The sequence below is a fragment of the Aquarana catesbeiana genome, linkage group LG02 (genome assembly GCF_042186555.1).
Source record: "Aquarana catesbeiana isolate 2022-GZ linkage group LG02, ASM4218655v1, whole genome shotgun sequence".
Classification (NCBI taxonomy): Eukaryota; Metazoa; Chordata; class Amphibia; order Anura; family Ranidae; genus Aquarana; species Aquarana catesbeiana.
In genome coordinates, this window is record NC_133325.1 from 169,212,212 (window position 1) to 169,230,300 (window position 18,089).

At 40.0% G+C, this 18,089-nt stretch overlaps 1 protein-coding gene across 6 annotated transcripts in view; it reads left to right on the forward strand.

Annotated features, from left to right (window-relative positions):
- Nucleotides 1-18,089, forward strand: part of ARHGAP9 (Rho GTPase activating protein 9) — a 212,908-nt gene that overhangs the window by 149,291 nt on the left and 45,528 nt on the right. For 5 of the 6 annotated variants that reach the window (XM_073613794.1, XM_073613797.1, XM_073613795.1 and 2 more), the window contains 5 exons: nt 353-473; nt 3,104-3,223; nt 5,798-5,896; nt 9,641-9,718; nt 9,903-9,956. In XM_073613794.1, coding sequence (XP_073469895.1) covers nt 353-473; nt 3,104-3,223; nt 5,798-5,896; nt 9,641-9,718; nt 9,903-9,956 — 472 coding nt within the window. The remainder of the gene's footprint in view (nt 1-352; nt 474-3,103; nt 3,224-5,797; nt 5,897-9,640; nt 9,719-9,902; nt 9,957-18,089) is intronic. The other variant, XM_073613796.1, reaches the window with a different exon arrangement.

The window sequence follows — 18,089 nt, forward strand, 5'->3', positions numbered from 1 at the left end:
ATAAAATACATTTATGTTTTTGGTTGTAACATGACAAAATGTGGCAAATTTCAAGGTTTATGAATACTTTTTTCAAGGCACTATAATCAGTCACTAGAATTCCTTGTATACAAAATAATTATTGAATTCCAAAGTATTGTTTTATTATAATGAATAACCACTGACACTCTATGTAATGCTTCCTTCACCCTATTTTTGGATTAATCAGAGCAAGTTTTTGTAAACTGTGCACAAGTGAAGTCATGCACCATACTAAAGTAATGATTTTAGGCTATTTCCTAAATCTGAAATCCTGCTGAAAATAAGGCTAGAAATGATGATCTAACAATCAATCCAACTGTTCTTCATGTAGGAACGAGAAAATCCATTGGAAGACATAATTTTGAGAAGAGCAGGCAGTATGGAGGTCCTGGATGGAAGTGGCGGAGAGGAGGAGAGCCCATCAAAGAATAAAGATAGTCGGAAATTCACATGTACGATGTAGATGGGGGTGATTTTTGTATATCTGTATGCAATTACCAATGTAGCATTGCAATTACTGCAATAGGTCACAGGTTGATATATTTATATACCACCCATGTACAGTTTAATTAGACTGTATGTAGTATACACTACAGTCTACATTCTACTGTAAGGTAAAGTTATTTCAAAACAAGTAAAACAGTCAAGGTAAAAAAAAATGTAAACCCACATTAGTTGTTAGATATTAGATTGGGTGCTCATTTACTGACTTGCTTTAAAAAGCTGCTATCTAATTGGTTGTTGTGGATGATTATTTTTGTTTTAGTCCTTGTAAATCGGCAACAGTATTAATGGTAATAGTGTTTGGTGTACAGCTATTAAAATGTATCACCTATCTATTGGGTTATACATAAGGAGGGGCTGTGGTATGTTTAGAAACCTTGCACGTCTTGAAATCCCCATATATCCCCATATATTTCAAATCCTATTTCAAGTAAGTAGGAGTCAGGATAAACCATTCTCATTATCAGACCAAACCTTTATTGTACTTTCTAAAGCAGATCCATTTTTATCTATTTTCAATCATGCTTCTTTACTTGCTACCTAGCGTAGCCTCAGAAACCTTAGGGGCATATTTATAGAGCAGCGAATCTTTGTATTCACCAAACATTGACAGGTGGTTAATTATTCACTGTCAGTTAAACACATGCACCACTTTAAAAATTAGATATAAGGATTTTTATAAAGCAAATCTTTCAATAGTCATTTAAATCCAGGGATCTTCGTGGAAAAAATTCATGGAAGTGTATTTTTTTCCAAAAAAATTGCAATTGAAAGACCGCTACGCAAATACAATGTGACATAAAATATTGCAACAACCGCCATTTTATTCTCTAGGGTCTCTGCTAAAAAAAAAATATATATATATATAATGTTTGGGGGTTCCAAGTAATTTTCTAGCAAAAAATACTGATTTTAACTTGTAAGCAACAAGTGTCAGAAAAAGGTTTAGGGCTCTTTCACACGGGGCAGATCAGTGATGATCCGCCCCGTGAACACCCGCTTGCTCAGCGGGGATCGCTCCGCCGATCCCCGCTGAGCAGGAAGATGACAGGTCCGTCGCTGCACACTGTGCAGCGACGGACCTGTCAGAGCGCCGCTCTCCCCTATGGGGAATCGGATGATGACGGACCGTAGAGTCCGTCGTCACCTGATACGATCCGAAAACGGATGGAAAAGTAGGGTTTTCCTCCGTTACACTTTTTCGGATCGGAGCGGGTCGGATGTCAGCGGACGTTCATCCGCTGACATCCGCTATTCCATAGGGATACATGTATGTCTGTTTTTCATCCGAAAATGGAAGGATGAAAAACGGACATACAGATCGTCCGTGTGAAAGAGACCTTAGTCTTTAAGTGGTTAAACTGACCTTTACAGACCGAAATTCATCCCTTACAATGTTTCTCTTTATCTCCGATGTTATGATAAACTTGGCAGGCTGCCTGGATTTCTTTATTTTTTGTCAGCTGTCAGAAGTGAGCAGAGAACTCTTTGCACTTGTTGCATAGAATTTGAAAATGCTGTTTTAAAGGGGTTGTAAAGGTAAAAGTTTTTTCACCTTAATGCATTCTATGCATTAAGGTGAAAAAAATCCGACAATACCGCCCCCCCCCCAGCCCCCCGTTTTCCTTACCTGACCCCTCGAAAGTCCCACGCTCGCCCCCGACATCCTCTTCGCCGCTCAGCCTGGCTGTTGATTGGTTACAGTGGATGGACTGAAAGCAGTGCAGCCATTGGCTCGTGCTGCTGTCAATCACATCCAATGACGTGGCGGGGGCGGGGCCGAGTGATACAGTGAGCGGCTATGGCCGCCGGCTGTATCACGGGAGCGCACCCACACTCAACACCATGCCAGGGAGCTCGCATGAAGGTGTTGAGTCCTTGCAGGGGGGAGCCGAGACAGCCGCCGAGGGACCCCAGAAGACCAGGTTCAGGGCCACTCTGTGCAAAACGAACTGCACAGTGGAGGTAAGTATAACATGTTTGTTATTTAAAAAAAATATATCTTTAGTGATCCTTTAAGTTTGTGAGGAGAGTTGTATCGCGGATCTCGATTCTTTAACGTTTAATTGTGCAGCTCTAACATACACTAGTAATGAGAATTTTCTCCAAACAATCTTACGTACTTAGATTGGAAACGCATATGAATATTAACTTCTATGCATCACATTTTACTCCTTGTTAAAAAATGTAAGATTTATTATAATGAGAATGAATAATACGTATATAACGCACACACTACTTTGTGTTACATATTTACATAATGTACAATACTTTTGTTTAGTGTTTTTACATTACAATTTTCTACACAAACCTAAAAATTTCAAATAATGCTTAAGTTATGTGCAGGCAACCTCAGAGCTCAGGTAGACTTCAGGAAGCAGGCTTATAACTTCATAATTGTTCAAAGGTTTTGCAAATGAATTTCATTTTACTGGCCAGAACAGCAGTATTAATGGGGATGTACTGTAATAATACTGTAATAATTGCTTTAACAGAGGTTTTATTGTGTTATTTGTTTATTTAAATGTTTTTTTTTCTGTTTTTATGCTTTTTTTTTTTTTTTTTTTTTGGTACATAGTATCCTGGGTGAGCAACAATGTTGGTAGTGTTGATAAAAAGAAAGTGAAGCATAGGCTGAAGAAGATGTTGATGAAGAGGCCCCCACTTCAGACCTTACATGAGAAAGGACTAATTAAAGGTCAGTTATTATGATATATGCAACATGTATATAATTACTAAGCAGATCTTTGACAGATTGAAGGACTTCAACAAATGTTAGTGCTGCCACAAACATCCTAATAATGGTAAGGGATGTGCCAATTTTAAGCATGCAGTGAATTGGCCATGAAGGTGTTTACATCACTCCCGTGTCAGCCAGTAACGGCTGCATGGGAGAGGAGAGAGTACTCCAACAACAGGCAGTGGGGCAGTGACATCACTCCTAGGCTTCAATGGCCCATCTGTTGTTGGCACACTTTCTTCTTCCCTGCAGTGGCTAACATAGGAGAGCCAAATCACATGACCGGACCAGAGCAGCCTAAAATTAGGTAAGTATATACATCTTTCTTACACAGGTTAGTTAGCATAGATGTTAGGAGGGGGAAGTGACAGTATTAAGGTTATTTAAGTGTAAGCTGGAATTCCACTCTAAATGTTTAGCCTAAATTGTACATATCACGCAATATCATTGTATATGAATGTGCAAGCTCATTTACTTTAATGTTGTTAACAAGACATAATAAAAATCATGTATGTCACAAGATAGGATTACCAAGAACTATTAACCAATTACACCATTAGAAGACACTAGAGTCAAGTTGAAACTATCATACTCCTTTTATAACACAGAAAGCATTATAATTTATGATGTACAGTTACCCTGCTACAAAGTGAAGTATAAACTCTTTTTTTTAAATACATTTGTTGAAATGTAACCCTCTAGCGCGGGGGTGTTCAGCCTTCTGACCTTCCCGGGCCACATTGGGCCACACATAAAATACACTAACAATAATTCCCTGTACACACAGTCGGAATTTCCGACAGAAAAAGTCAGATGGGAGCTTTTCATCGTATATTCCGAATGTGTGTATGCCCCATCAGACTTTTTTTTTTTTTTTTTTAAATTCAGACGGATTTAGATAGAGAACATGTTCTATATATTTCCGACAGAACAAATTCCTATCGGGAAAACCGCTCGTCTGTATTCTGTTCCGACGTACCAAAAATGACGCATGCTCTGAAGCAAGTACGAGACGTCGTACGTGTTGTCCCATCGCACGTGTTGTATGTCACGGCGTTCTTGATGGTCGGAATTTGGTGTGACCGTGTGTGTGCAAGACAGCTTGAGCGGAATTCCATCGGAAAAACCTTCAGAGTTTATTCCGACGGCAAAACCGGTCGTGTGTACAGGGCATAAGAACTAACAATAAGGGTAGCTGGTGAGGAGAAAGAGTCAGGAAGATCACAATTTAAGCGATCACTGACATAGATAATGGGGTTGATTTACTAAAGGCAAATCCACTGTGCACTACACTATGAAATACTTCCCTTAGAACAACACCCTCCAGCGGCACGTTGTCACCACCGACAGGGCTTCCATCTTCCACCGGTCTTCCTTCGCAAGCTCTGGCTGTGTGAGTGGCTGGAACTGCAATGACGTCACTCCAGCTCATGCGTGCAGGAGCCCTCGGTTCTGGCAGGGTATGCCAGACCTTTAGAGCACATGCGCCGGAGACATCACTGGCTGCATCCAGTGTGAATATCTCCTAAACACAGCAAGTTAGAAGATATTTATTGTACCTACAGGTAAGCCTTATTATAGTCTTACCTGTAGGTACAATTTAGAAAAATGAATTTTACTACCACTAACTAAGGTGTAGTAAAACCTCCGAGTCTTGATCTGTATAATTTGCTCTACTATGTTGAGCCAATAATGTGTTGAGAAGTCGTTTTGTCTCCGCAATGTACGGCTTTGCACTCTTCATTACTCAATACGCTGAATTGCACATACCAAGTTACTTCATTTGTGTTTTGGTGTTGGGCCTTTAGGATGTATAAGCTTCTGTATTTGTGCATTATTGGCTTTATAGGACACAGGGATGCATTGTTGGCTTCTGAGTTTTTCCCACACTAAAACTTCACACAGGATTAATATATTACTCCATGTATCCCCACCCCCCTCATTCTGTTTCATGGTCATGGTTTTTTGCTTGGCCTTTTGGATATTTTAATGAAAGCCTTGTCTGGGTAGCCAAAAACTCCTGAGATGTTTGTGTTCTTTGTTTTCAAATCCTGTGTTTGTTGTTGCCATCTGAGTTTGATTTTGCAGAGTCCTAATAACCCCTGGTTTGTGTTCCAGTAGGTGGTGGGGTAAAAATGTGCAAACTCTCTAAGCTCTACCCCACATTCATTGACCTGGAGAACTGCAGTACTGTAACCATTGCACTGTGGTCCTTAGAGGCAATAATATGATTTTATTTTTATCAGTCACTGTAAGGCAATGATCTGTAAAACCTCTTGGGATTGGGCTAATGCAGAGAAGAAAAGCTTATCTAGTGAGTGTGCTTAGTAAGACCAGAAATTGAAATAGAAATGAATCAGAGAATAAGACAGAATGATAATAAGAGAGGATCAGAGAGGATTTTCACCTGTTCTTTTTAAATAATTCAACCTGTGTCCATCTATCTTTGATTTATTTCATTATGTTTTCTTTATTATTTCTTAATTTAGTAATCTAATATAAGTTTTAATGTTTTTTTTTTTTGTTCTGTAGATCAAGTTTTTGGCTGTCGCCTAGATGCTCTTTGCCATCGAGAACATGGCACTGTCCCAAAGTTTGTACGGCTGTGTATAGAAGCTGTAAATGAAAGAGGTACAAGATAGTTACATATTTGATTTAAGTACACAGTCTGAATTTTCCCATCAATTCCCATCACCACTAGGTTCTACATGATTCCATTACTTTAAAGGACAATTTCACATTTTGTGAAAAAATAATAAATGCACATATTTTTGCAGAAAAAAAATGTACATTTATTATTTTTTTCCTAAGGAGCCTGGAAAGCATTGTACCCGTGATCAGGGGTGCAATGCCAGACTCCTGCAAACAAGTCCTCCAGCTTTCAGCCCGTACCTGCATATGGGCTGACTGTTTATAATCTGCAGGACTTGTGAATGAACTATGAGGTCGGTCATCAGCGACCTACAGTCCATTCAGAACTATAAGCCATGAACCGCAAAAGAAGCTGTGAATGAATAACACAGCTGTAGGGGTGGAACCCCACATGGCTACATTATTTTTAAATAGTGCCAGCGGGCACTGGGAGAAGTTCCCCTCTCACTGTCACTGAAGGGGGGGAGGGGGTTGGAGGTCAGAGGCTGCAGTTACTGGAACATGTAACATGTAAATACTAAAAACGTATCCTTTAAGCTTTACAGCCATTAATGATTGTGAAAGTATACAATACACTTTGCTTAAAGGGGTTGGAAAAACTTCTTGTCATAGAAAAAAATTACATCTCACTATAAGACCCCTTTCATATGGGACGGATCCGCTGGACGGACTCGGATAGCTCAGCGGGGGGGGAATCGCTCCATTTATCCCCGCTGAGCTGGCTGATGACAGGTCCGTCTCTGCTCACTGAGCAGGGAGGGACCTGTCAGAGCCCCACTGTCCTCTATGGGAGATCAGATAAAAAATAGGATCCGCCTGTCCATTTTCATCCGATTCGAACCAATCCTCCGGACGGATGACGAACGTGTCACCATCCGTGTGTTTTGAGCAGATGGCAGGCGGATGTCAACGGACACATCTCCGCTGACATCTGCCTGCCCATACAAGTCAGTGGGAGGCCTGCTTGGATCCGCCTGAAAAACAGACAGGCGGATCTGAGCGGGCCTATCATCTGCATCAGCTCAACCCTATAAAAAGAACATACCTAATGGGTATAATACATTTTGCCATCAAATGGGAAATATGTAAACATAGGCAGGCAACCATTTGCTGCTACTGCATAGCCATAAGCAAATTTATAGTGGAAATGAGATAGGAAGGAAGGAACATTATTAAAGAAAACACAGGCTTTGTTTAATGCATTTGAAGGTAAACTAAATATGTTTAGCCATAAAGAGTCAGCATTCATCAAGTTCAAAGTCGTCTATCTATATTGCATCTACCAATATTAAATATTTTTTTACTTGCCAATCAAATGTATTACTTCCAGGACATGTGACCATAGCAATATATGTATGCTAAATAAAAAGGGACAGGAGTCTGCTGTATTGAGGGACCTAAATATAACACCCTAATGATGGAATTAGATTTTTATATTAAAGTGGATGTAAACCCTCACATATATAGCCAGTGAAGTGAGCAGCCTCAGATGATACACATAAGTTTTATCTGTATATCTGCTGTCTTCAGTTTTATATACTGTTTAGAAAGTGAACATTGTGTTTGCAGATTTTCTCAACACTGCAGTGAAGCCTGGGCATACAGCCAAGACAGCTGATTGGCGGAAAGGCACACACCCCCTCTTTTCATAGGTAGAGACTTTCAGAGCTGATCATTGAATATTTTAGGGCTCTGCTAATCTTTTTATAGCATTATCCCCAACACAAAACTCAGGCTGCTTTTATCATATGTGATGGAGAACTTGATGGGAGTTATCAGGCTGATAACAGAAGAACGGTGCAGGAGAAAGCCACGGGACTTAGTGCTTTGAAGAGAGATAACAAAACACTGCAGATGTGTGCCCAGCTCAAATTTCATGCATCGGGTTTACATCCACTTACTTAATAACAAATACTTAGCTCATAATGTGTCAACACTCATTTGTAAGACCCGGTTAAAGCGGAATGTTCATCCCCCACTTTTTTCTTTAATCGCTGCTTACCTGGTTTCGGGTCCTGCACATTTAAGGTACTCACCCACCCAGCAGACCCAGCACTGTCCAGCTGAGATTTCTGCCCCCCCCCCCCCCCCCCCTCACACACACACACACTCTCAGTTTCTCAAAAAAAAAGTACACATTAAAGCAAAAGGAAGAAAAGAAAAAAGGCCAATTTACAAAGCGAAGGGGATTAGGGGTGGAGGGGAGGCTACATCCGACTGGGGGTGAAGATCCGCTTTAGTTGTAGAGCTGTGTGATGATTGCATTTTACTGAACTCTTTCTGGTCATAAAAGAGCAGATAATTGTTATACATTGGCTCCTTTAAGAGCCTTAGCAGCGCACCCACTGCACGGTGGGGGACCCAATGCGCATGGCCGGCGGTCGCGATGACGAGAGACAGAACGGGGATCTGTGTGTGTAAACATGCAAATCCTGGTTCTGTCAGGAGAGGAGAGACAGATCGTGTGTTCCTATTAGTTAGGAACAGCGATATGTCTCCTCCTCTAGTCACTCCCACCCCCCCCAGTTAGAATAAACACTGAGGGAACACATTTAACCCCTTGATCGCCCCCTAGTGTTAACCTCTTCCCTGCCAGTGACATTAATACAGTAATCAGCGGCTATTTTTAGGTCTGATCGCTGTATAGATGTCAATGGTCCCAAAAAAGTGTCCGATCTGTCCACCGCAATGTCGTAGTCCAAATAAAAATCACTAATCGCCGCCATTACTAGTAAAAAAAATAAATAAATAAATAAAAATCCCATAAATCTATCCCCTATTTTGTAGACGCTATAACTTTTGCACAAACCAATGAATATACGCTTATTGCGATTTTTTTTTACCAAAAATATGTAGACTAATATATATCGGCCTAAACTGATGAAGAAATTTGTTTTTTAAAAAAAAATTTGGGGGATATTTATTATAGCAAAAGCTAAAAAATATACAGTATATATATATATATATATATATATATATATATATATATATATATATATATATATATATATATATATATATATATAAAATTTTTTTCTTAAATTGTCGCTCCTTTTTTGTTTATAGCGCAAAAAATAAAAACTGCAGAGGTGATCAAATACCACCAAAAGAAAGCTCTCTATTTGTGGGGGAAAAAAGAACGGCAATTTTGTTTGGTTACCATGTTGCATGACCGCGCAATTGTCAATTAAAGCGACGCCGTGCCGTATCGCAAAAAATGGCCTGGTCAAGAAGGGGGCAAATCCTTCCGGGGATAAAGTGGTTAATCAAACAACTTTAACCAGTAAAGGCCTATACCTATGTATGTAATGTTTTACAAAATTACATATTAAAAGAAATAAAAGAAAGTACAACACATATATATGCAATATATATGCAATATATATATATATATATATATATATATATATATATATATATATATATATATATATATATATATATATATATATATATATATATATATATATATATATATATATGACATGGTACCAAGAGGGTTTCAAAAAACATCAGGTGATACTCAACATTGCTCAAACAAAATATGAATTGAGGTTTGTGTTGTTAATGTTTGTGTTAACAGCTAAAATGCTTCCAAGGCCAAAGTGTGGCACATCTTACCAGGGTACATATTCATTGTGATAATATTGATTACCCACATGATGTGATCAGCCAGTATTGACTAACTGTTTTCAATCGTTTCCTGTTCTGCATGTATCCTAGGACTGGATGTGGATGGGATTTACAGAGTGAGTGGGAACTTGTCCATCATACAGAAACTGAGGTTTATAGTAGACAGAGGTAAGAAGCTCCATTGGTAATACCGTTGTGGTGAAAATGACTGATAAAATGATACTGCCAGAGTGAATAAAAATACAATATTAAAATGTATTACTTTTAATTTTGTATCCTGCCTACAATGCAGCTCAAATACACTTATTTGGAACTTGTAAATGATCAGTAGGATGACCTGTTTTTTTTTCAGAGAGGGCAGTAACCACAGATGGACGATACCTTTTTCCGGAGCAGCTCTCCCAAGGTAGCCCTTTGTGTTCTGGCTACAATGCTGTGTATGTCATAGCAGATGTGCCCTTTAACAACTGTGCTTCCAGAGCTGCTATTATCGTCCATGTCTGCCAGCAATATGTCTGAAACTGAAACGTCTGAATTGTTTGAACTCTGCAGCCATGTCTACATGTTGATGTGTATGCTTACAGTGATGTTCTATGCACTTGTCATTGGCTCTGACTAACCAGTTTTGTTCAGTTTGTATTGGTTTCTGTGTCAGGTAATTAAGAAAGGAAATATGAATCCACATATTCCATACTGTACGAATATCTAGGGTGATTTATATAGTTTAGAGAAGTGGTGGCCAACTTATTTGACACAGGGGGTCTCAGGGAACCATATATAATAATGAATTAATGTAATGGTACAGAAAGTTGGTAGATACTGCACACAGGGCCAGCCCAAGACATTGTGCTGCTTGGGCCCACCAAAAGACCCCTACATTCATTATTTTATATCATGATAACTAAAATTAAATTTCTCAGAAAATCAGATTAAAAATGGCATAAATTTATTCCCTCTTTTGTAGACGCTATCATTTTTACACAAACCAATCAATATACGCTTATTGCGAATTTTTTTTAACCAAAAATATGTAGCAGAATACATATTGGCCTAAACTGATGAAGACATTTTTTTAAAGCCAATATCTATAAGAGGGGTTTCCACCAACCCTGCTAAGTTTAATTTTATACAGTATGTCTTCTTTTCAGCCTGTTGAGATTTCCATACATTAGAGGATTCCACCATTATTGTTAAGTTAATGATCAGTAAGTTAGCGCTGCACTTTTTTTTTGTGGTGTGGGAACACATAACAGTGCTTAGCGGCCGGCCTTTTACTGACACTTTTTTTTATTTTTACCTCCAGTAGTTTATTGTAAATAGTAGTGTGGTGATTACCTATTATAATAAAGATCGGCATGTGGAATTAATAAACATCAACAGATTTCAGTTGTGGCACTGACAGGTGGCACTGATTGGAAAAACTGATTAGCACTGACTGGCACTGACAGGTGGCACTGATTGGCACTGATTGGAATCACTGATTGGCACTGATTGGCACTGACAGGTGGCACTGATTGGCACTGCCAGCTGGCACTGATTGGCACTGACAGGTGGCACTGATTGACAGGTGGCACTGATTGGCACTGGCAGGTGGCACTGATTGGCACTGATTGGCACTGACAGGGGGCACTGATTGGCACTGACAGGTGACACTGATTGGCACTGACAGAGGAGAGGGAGTTTCACACTGAGCTGATACTGACGCTTAGTGAAACTGTGCGTTAAACTGACATGTAATGTAACTGCAAGCAGAGAGAGACCAGCTGTCAAAATTCAGCAGTGATGTCGGTGGTGGACCACTGACATTCTACTTTTTCTACTCCCACTGGCCACAGTCCGGCCCCACTAAAGTCTTCAGGACAGGAAACTGGCCCTTTGTTTTAAAAGTTTGGAAACCCCTGGTTTAGAGAGAGGTAGTCAGTGATTTAAAATTATACTGTCACTAATTAGAAAAGTAAAAAAAAAGGTGCCTGCAAAATATGAGGTATAAGCTTACATTCGCTCAGTTTTGCCAGGGTGTGAATGTCAGCGGCAGGAATCTACTGATTATCGTTGCTGTCTATGACACTTGAGAGTGGTTACTTGCGACCGCTAACCCTGTACACTTCAATGACAGGTTGTCGGCGACCGGAGCTAGTAGTGACTGTTCGCACAGCCAGTAAATACCAGCAGTTATCACTACTGGATGGCACTTTGTGTGCTCACCGTTGTCAAGCACAGCAGTAGGAATTGATAGATTCCTGCTGCTGGCATTTGCATCGTGGCAAAACGCTTGTGCGAATGTGGCCTAATAGTTACATATCTGGTGGGTGGTGCCTCAAATCTTAGATCTTCACTGTCTTCAAAAGCTCTGGTAGAATCTTTTATGGACTTTTTTTGTAGCAATAGTGTTGCTTTAAAGAAGAACTCCAGGATCCTGCTATCTTTGCATTTCCAGATCCTAAATCGCTGAGAAATTGGTAATGAAAGTGACTCACTTTTTCTGCCCCAGTGAATAATGTGCTACTTCCGGGCCCCAGGAGGAGGACTTTCTATTTGTCCACATGTCACATCCATGCAGGGAAACTGCACTATATTTCCCGCAATGCTTAGAGAAATAGAAGTAGTAGCAGTCGTCTGTGCGGGTGGCGCTCGGGCTGAGCGGACCTTTCATTTAAACATAGTTACATCCTTGCTCGCTGAAACAGAACTACAGTGGGGAAGTTACCAGAGCAGCCAGGGGAATGGAGATTAGAGTGGCCACTGGTATAAAAAAACAGATGTCCTGGGGAATGGGGACTGCAAATGGGCAAAGATCCTATGTATTTCTCAGTGCCAGTTTACAGATGAAAGAAAACAATAACTCATGTATTTAAGGTATAAAATGACCTTTATACACAGGCAAAAAAGCAAAACTTTCCCCAGAATTCAGTGTTAAGGGTACACTCCAGCTAAACTGGAAAAACTTTTAAACTTTGAGATGCCTACAGAGAATATAGCCTTCTGAGCAGTCCCATTTAACAATTATGAATTACTGTACTGTACAACTTCATCCTGGTGATCCTGGAACACACCTGTTTATGATGCTGGAACACACCTGTTTGTGATCCTGGAACACACCTGTTTGTAATGCTGGAACACAATGTTTTTGTTCTACCACACACAGATATCCTGATGCAAAAAAAATCCCTTAATGAAAATATTTCTCAAATTAAAAAAGGCACTCCAGATACCATAGAATTTTAAATGTGACTTTTTTATATGAAGCTGAGATAGAGAAGGTTATTTAAAGGATAAGTTCACCTTTTATAAACCCACAAAAATAATAAGTAAAAAAAATGTGCATTCTTTTTTTTTTACGCTGCATCCTGTAAGGCAAGGGTCTCAAAACTCAAAAAGGGCCAGTGTACTTTAGATGAGCCAGACTGTGGCCATTGGGAGTAGAAGAAGTGAAAAGAATAATGCCACATCATTAGTGTCAGTGGGAGGAATAGAGCCCATTGTTGGTGTCAGTGGGAGGATTAGTGCCCCATCATCGGTGTTAATGGGTGGAAAGGTTCCCAACTCTGGTATCAGTAAGAGGAATAGTGTTCCATTGTTGGTGTAAGTAAGAGGAATAGTACCTTCATCATTGGCATCAGTGGGAGGATTAGTGCTCCCATCATTGATGTCAATGGGAAGAATAGTGCTCCATTGTTGGTGTCATTGGCATGAATTATGACCCCATTGGTGGTGTCAGTGGGAAGAATAGTGCCTCATCGATGGTGTCAGTGGGAGGAATAGTGCTCCATTGTTGTCAGTGGGAGGAATAGTGCCCCAAGGGCTGGATAAAGTCAAGCAAATGGCCGCATCTGGTTCCCGGCCTCAGTTTGGAGACCACTGCTGTATGGCATTACACCTGTGATCAGTAGGTCACGGGTACATTGCCAGGTTTCTGTAGAGTCTCAGTCAGCTGTCTGCACCTACCTCCCATATGAGTGGGAGGTAGGGGCAGAAAGAATCTGCAAGAAGAATCAATGAACTATGAGAGCACTCCTCCATTCCAGAGCATCATTCATTGGGAACTACAAGCCGTCTGCCGCAGTGGCTGATGTTTTTTGTAGTTAATTTATTCACAGAACTCTGTGAATGAATGACATGGCCATGTGGGTAGAGCCATGCCCGGCCACTCTTTTTTTAAATACTGACAGTGGGTGCGGGGAGTGTCAGGAGTTGCTGTATTGTACTATGTTACATGTTACACCCTAAATATGGGTGTAACGTGTAACGTATTACAAAGGTGAACTTATCCTTTAACATAGACTTCAGGAAGTAGATGTATACTGCCCTTCTACCAGCCCCTTATGGGACTGGGTGTATTTATTCTAAAGGGTCTCACACAACACGCAAACTTCAGATTGAGGTAAATTGAGTTAATCCTTTGACGTTAGCAGAGCTATTTTGGTCATTGATAGCGTTAGTAGCTCACTAAATGTTTCCACATGTTGCCTGGAATTGTTCTTTAAAAAAATTATTATTAGCTTTGATAGAGAAATGTAATGTACAGTAATTGGCATGGGTTGGGATGAGGATTTTGCATCAGCTGGCACTCTGTTGATGTTTCCACCTCCAGACTGAATTTTTGTTCACAGTAGCAATTTACTGGAGACTAGTATTGGGTAGAGTGCAGAAGGGTTAGAACCTTAGACTTGTAAAACAGTGTGCCCTATTCTAACATTAGACAGGCCTGTGAACTTTCTCTACAAGAGCCAGAAATAGCAATAAAAACTTTACACAAAGTAAAATTCCAGGCTAAACCTAGCGAGTCTTAAAAACATGTCCTTCCCTTCCTAACACTTATTCTGACTAAACAAAACAAAAAAAAAAAAAATAATATCCACGCTCAGACTTAACCACTTGAGCCCCGGACCATTATGCTGCCTAAGGACCAGAGGTCTTTTTCCAATTTGGCACTGCGTCGCTTTAACTGCTAATTGCGCGGTCATGCAATGCTGTACCCAAACGAAATTTGCGTCCTTTTCTTCCCACAAATAGAGCTTTCTTTTGATGGTATTTGATCACCTCTGCAGTTTTTATTTTTTGCGCTATAAACGGAAAAAGACCGAAAATTTTGAAAAAAAATGATATTTTCTACTTTTTGTTATAAAAAAAATCCAATAAACTCAATTTTAGTCATACATTTAGGCCAAAATGTATTCGGCCACATGTCTTTGGTAAAAAAAATGTCAATAAGCGTATATTTATTGGTTTGCGCAAAAGTTATAGCGTCTACAAACTAGGGTACATTTTCTGGAATTTACACAGCTTTTAGTTTATGACTGCCTATGTCATTTCTTGAGGTGCTAAAATGGCAGGGCAGTACAAAACCCCCCCAAATGACCCCATTTTGGAAAGTAGACACCCCAAGGAAATTGCTGATAGGCATGTTGAACCCATTGAATATTTATTTTTTTTGTCCCAAGTGATTGAATAATGACAAAAAAAAAAAAAAAAAAAAATATTTACAAAAAGTTGTCACTAAATGATATATTGCTCACACAGGCCATGGGCCTATGTGGAATTGCACCCCAAAATATATTCAGCTACTTCTCCTGAGTACGGGGATACCACATGTGTGGGACTTTTTGGGAGCCTAGCCGCGTATGGGACCCCGAAAACCAATCACCGCCTTCAGGATTTCTAAGGGTGTAACTTTTTGATTTCACTCTTCACTGCCTATCACAGTTTCGGAGGCCATGGAATGCCCAGGTGGCACAACCCCCCCCCAAATGACCCCATTTTGGAAAGTAGACACCCCAAGCTATTTGCTGAGAGGCATATTGAGTCCATGGAATATTTTATATTTTGACACAAGTTGCGGGAAAGTGACACTTTTTTTTTTTTTTTTTGCACAAAGTTGTCACTAAATGATATATTGCTCACACAGGCCATGGGCCTATGTGGAATTGCACCCCAAAATACATTTAGCTGCTTCTCCTGAGTACGGGGATACCACATGTGTGAGACTTTTTGGGAGCCTAGCCGCGTACGGGACCCCGAAAACCAATCACCGCCTTCAGCGTTTTTAAGGGCGTGAATTTTTGATTTTACTCTTCACTGCCTAACACCGTTTCGGAGGCCATGGAATGCCCAGGTGGCACAAAACCCCCCCAAATGACCCCATTTTGGAAAGTAGACACCCCAAGCTATTTGCTGAGAGGCATGGTGAGTATTTTGCAGCTCTCATTTGTTTTTGAAAATGAAGAAAGACAAGAAAAAACTTTTTTTTTTTTTCTTTTTTCAAATTTCAAAACTTTGTGACAAAAAGTGAGGTCTGCAAAATACTCACTATACCTCTCAGCAAATAGCTTGGGGTGTCTACTTTCCAAAATGGGGTCATTTGGGGGGGTTTTGTGCCACCTGGGCATTCCATGGCCTCCGAAACTGTGATAGGCAGTGAAGAGTGAAATCAAAAATTCACGCCCTTAGAAAGCCTGAAGGCGGTGCTTGGTTTTCGGGATCCCGTACGCGGCTAGGCTCCCAAAAAGTCTCACACATGTGGTATCCCCGTACTCAGGAGAAGCAGCAGAATGTATTTTGGGGTGTAATTTCACATATTCCCATGGCATGTTTGAGCAATATATCATTTAGTGACAACTTTGTGCAAAAAAAAAAAAAAAAAAAAAAAAATTTGTCTCTTTCCCGCAACTTGTGTCGCAATATAAAATATTCCATGGACTCGACATGCCTCTCAGCAAATAGCTTGGGGTGTCTACTTTCCAAAATGGGGTCATTTGGGGGGGGTTTTGAACTGTCCTGGCATTTTATGCACAACATTTAGAAGCTTATGTCACACATCACCCACTCTTCTAACCACTTGAAGACAAAGCCCTTTCTGACACTTATTTTTTACATGAAAAAGTTTTTTTTTTTTGCAAGAAAATTACTTTGAACCCCCAAACATTATATATTTTTTTAAAGCAAATGCCCTACAGATTAAAATGGTGGGTGTTTCATTTTTTTTTTTCACACAGTATTTGCGCAGCGATTTTTCAAACGCATTTTTTGGGGAAAAAACACACTTTTTTAAATTTTAATGCACTAAAACACACTATATTGCCCAAATGTTTGATGAAATAAAAAAGATGATCTTAGACCGAGTACATGGATACCAAACATGACATGCTTTACAATTGCGCACAAACGTGCAGTGGCAACAAAATAAATACATTTTTAAAAGCCTTTAAAAGCCTTTACAGGTTACCACTTTAGATTTGCAGAGGAGGTCTACTGCAAAAATTACTGCCCTCGATCTGACCTTCGCGGCGATACCTCACATGCATGGTGCAATTGCTGTTTACGTTTGACGACAGACCGCCGCTTGCGTTCGCCTTAGCGCAAGAGCAGGGGGCGACAGGGGTGCTTTTTTTTTTTTTTTTTTTTTTTTCTTTATTATTTTTTTGCTTTTTTATCTTATTTTTAAACTGTTCCTTTCATTTTTTTTTTTTTTAAATCATTTTTATTGTTATCTCGGGGAATGTAAATATCCCCTATGATAGCAATAGGTAGTGACAGGTACTCTTTTTTGAAAAAATTGGGGTCTATTAGACCCTAGATCTCTCCTCTGCCTTCAAAGCATCTGACCACACCAAGATCGGTGTGATAAAATGCTTCCCCAATTTCCCAATGGCGCTATTTACATCCGGCGAAATCTAAGTCATAAAATGCTCGTAGCTTCCGGTTTCTTAGGCCATAGAGATGTTTGGAGCCACTCTTGTCTCTGATCAGCTCTATGGTCAGCTGGCTGAATCACCGGCTGCATTCTCAGGTTCCCTGTTGAGACAGGAGAGCCAGAGAAAAACACGGAAGACGGTGGGGGGGGGGGGGGGCATTCCCTCCCACGGCTTGTAAAGGCAGTCTAGAGGCTAATTAGCCGCTAGGATTGCTTTTACATGAAAGCCGACCGCTGGCTGAAAAGAATGATACCAAGATGATACCTAAACCTGCAGGCATCATTCTGGTATAACCACTCAAAGTTGTGAATGGCGTACCTGAAGACAAAAAAATGGTTAACAATAAAGCACAGTAAACAGTAAAGTATAAATAATTACATACCTGAAAAACAAACATGATAAAACATAATAACAATAACAATAAAACACTGCAGAATAGAATACAGTAAAAAAAGAGCAGAACAATAGAGAGAGAGAATAGAGAGAAAGAACAATAAAACGACAACTATTTTTTTTTATTTTATATATATATATTTTTTTTTTACACTTTTTTTGTAACTAACTTTTATAACGGTAACCGGTTCCAGGTTCGGGTCTCTCAAAATGCGATGGCATCTTGGGAGACCCTGTGAAAGTGTGCCTAGTCTGTGCAATGCTGTACCCTACACTAATACTCAACTAGTGAATGGTAGCGTTCAAAACATTCACCAATGCAAAGACCAGGATTGTCAGGACAGGAGGGACAATAATAGCGGGTGTCACGCCTATATTCGCGCTTGCTGCAGACACAACATCTTTTTGGGGGGGTTCGTTGGGTAGGGGTACTCGGGAGGACATAAAGAAAATGC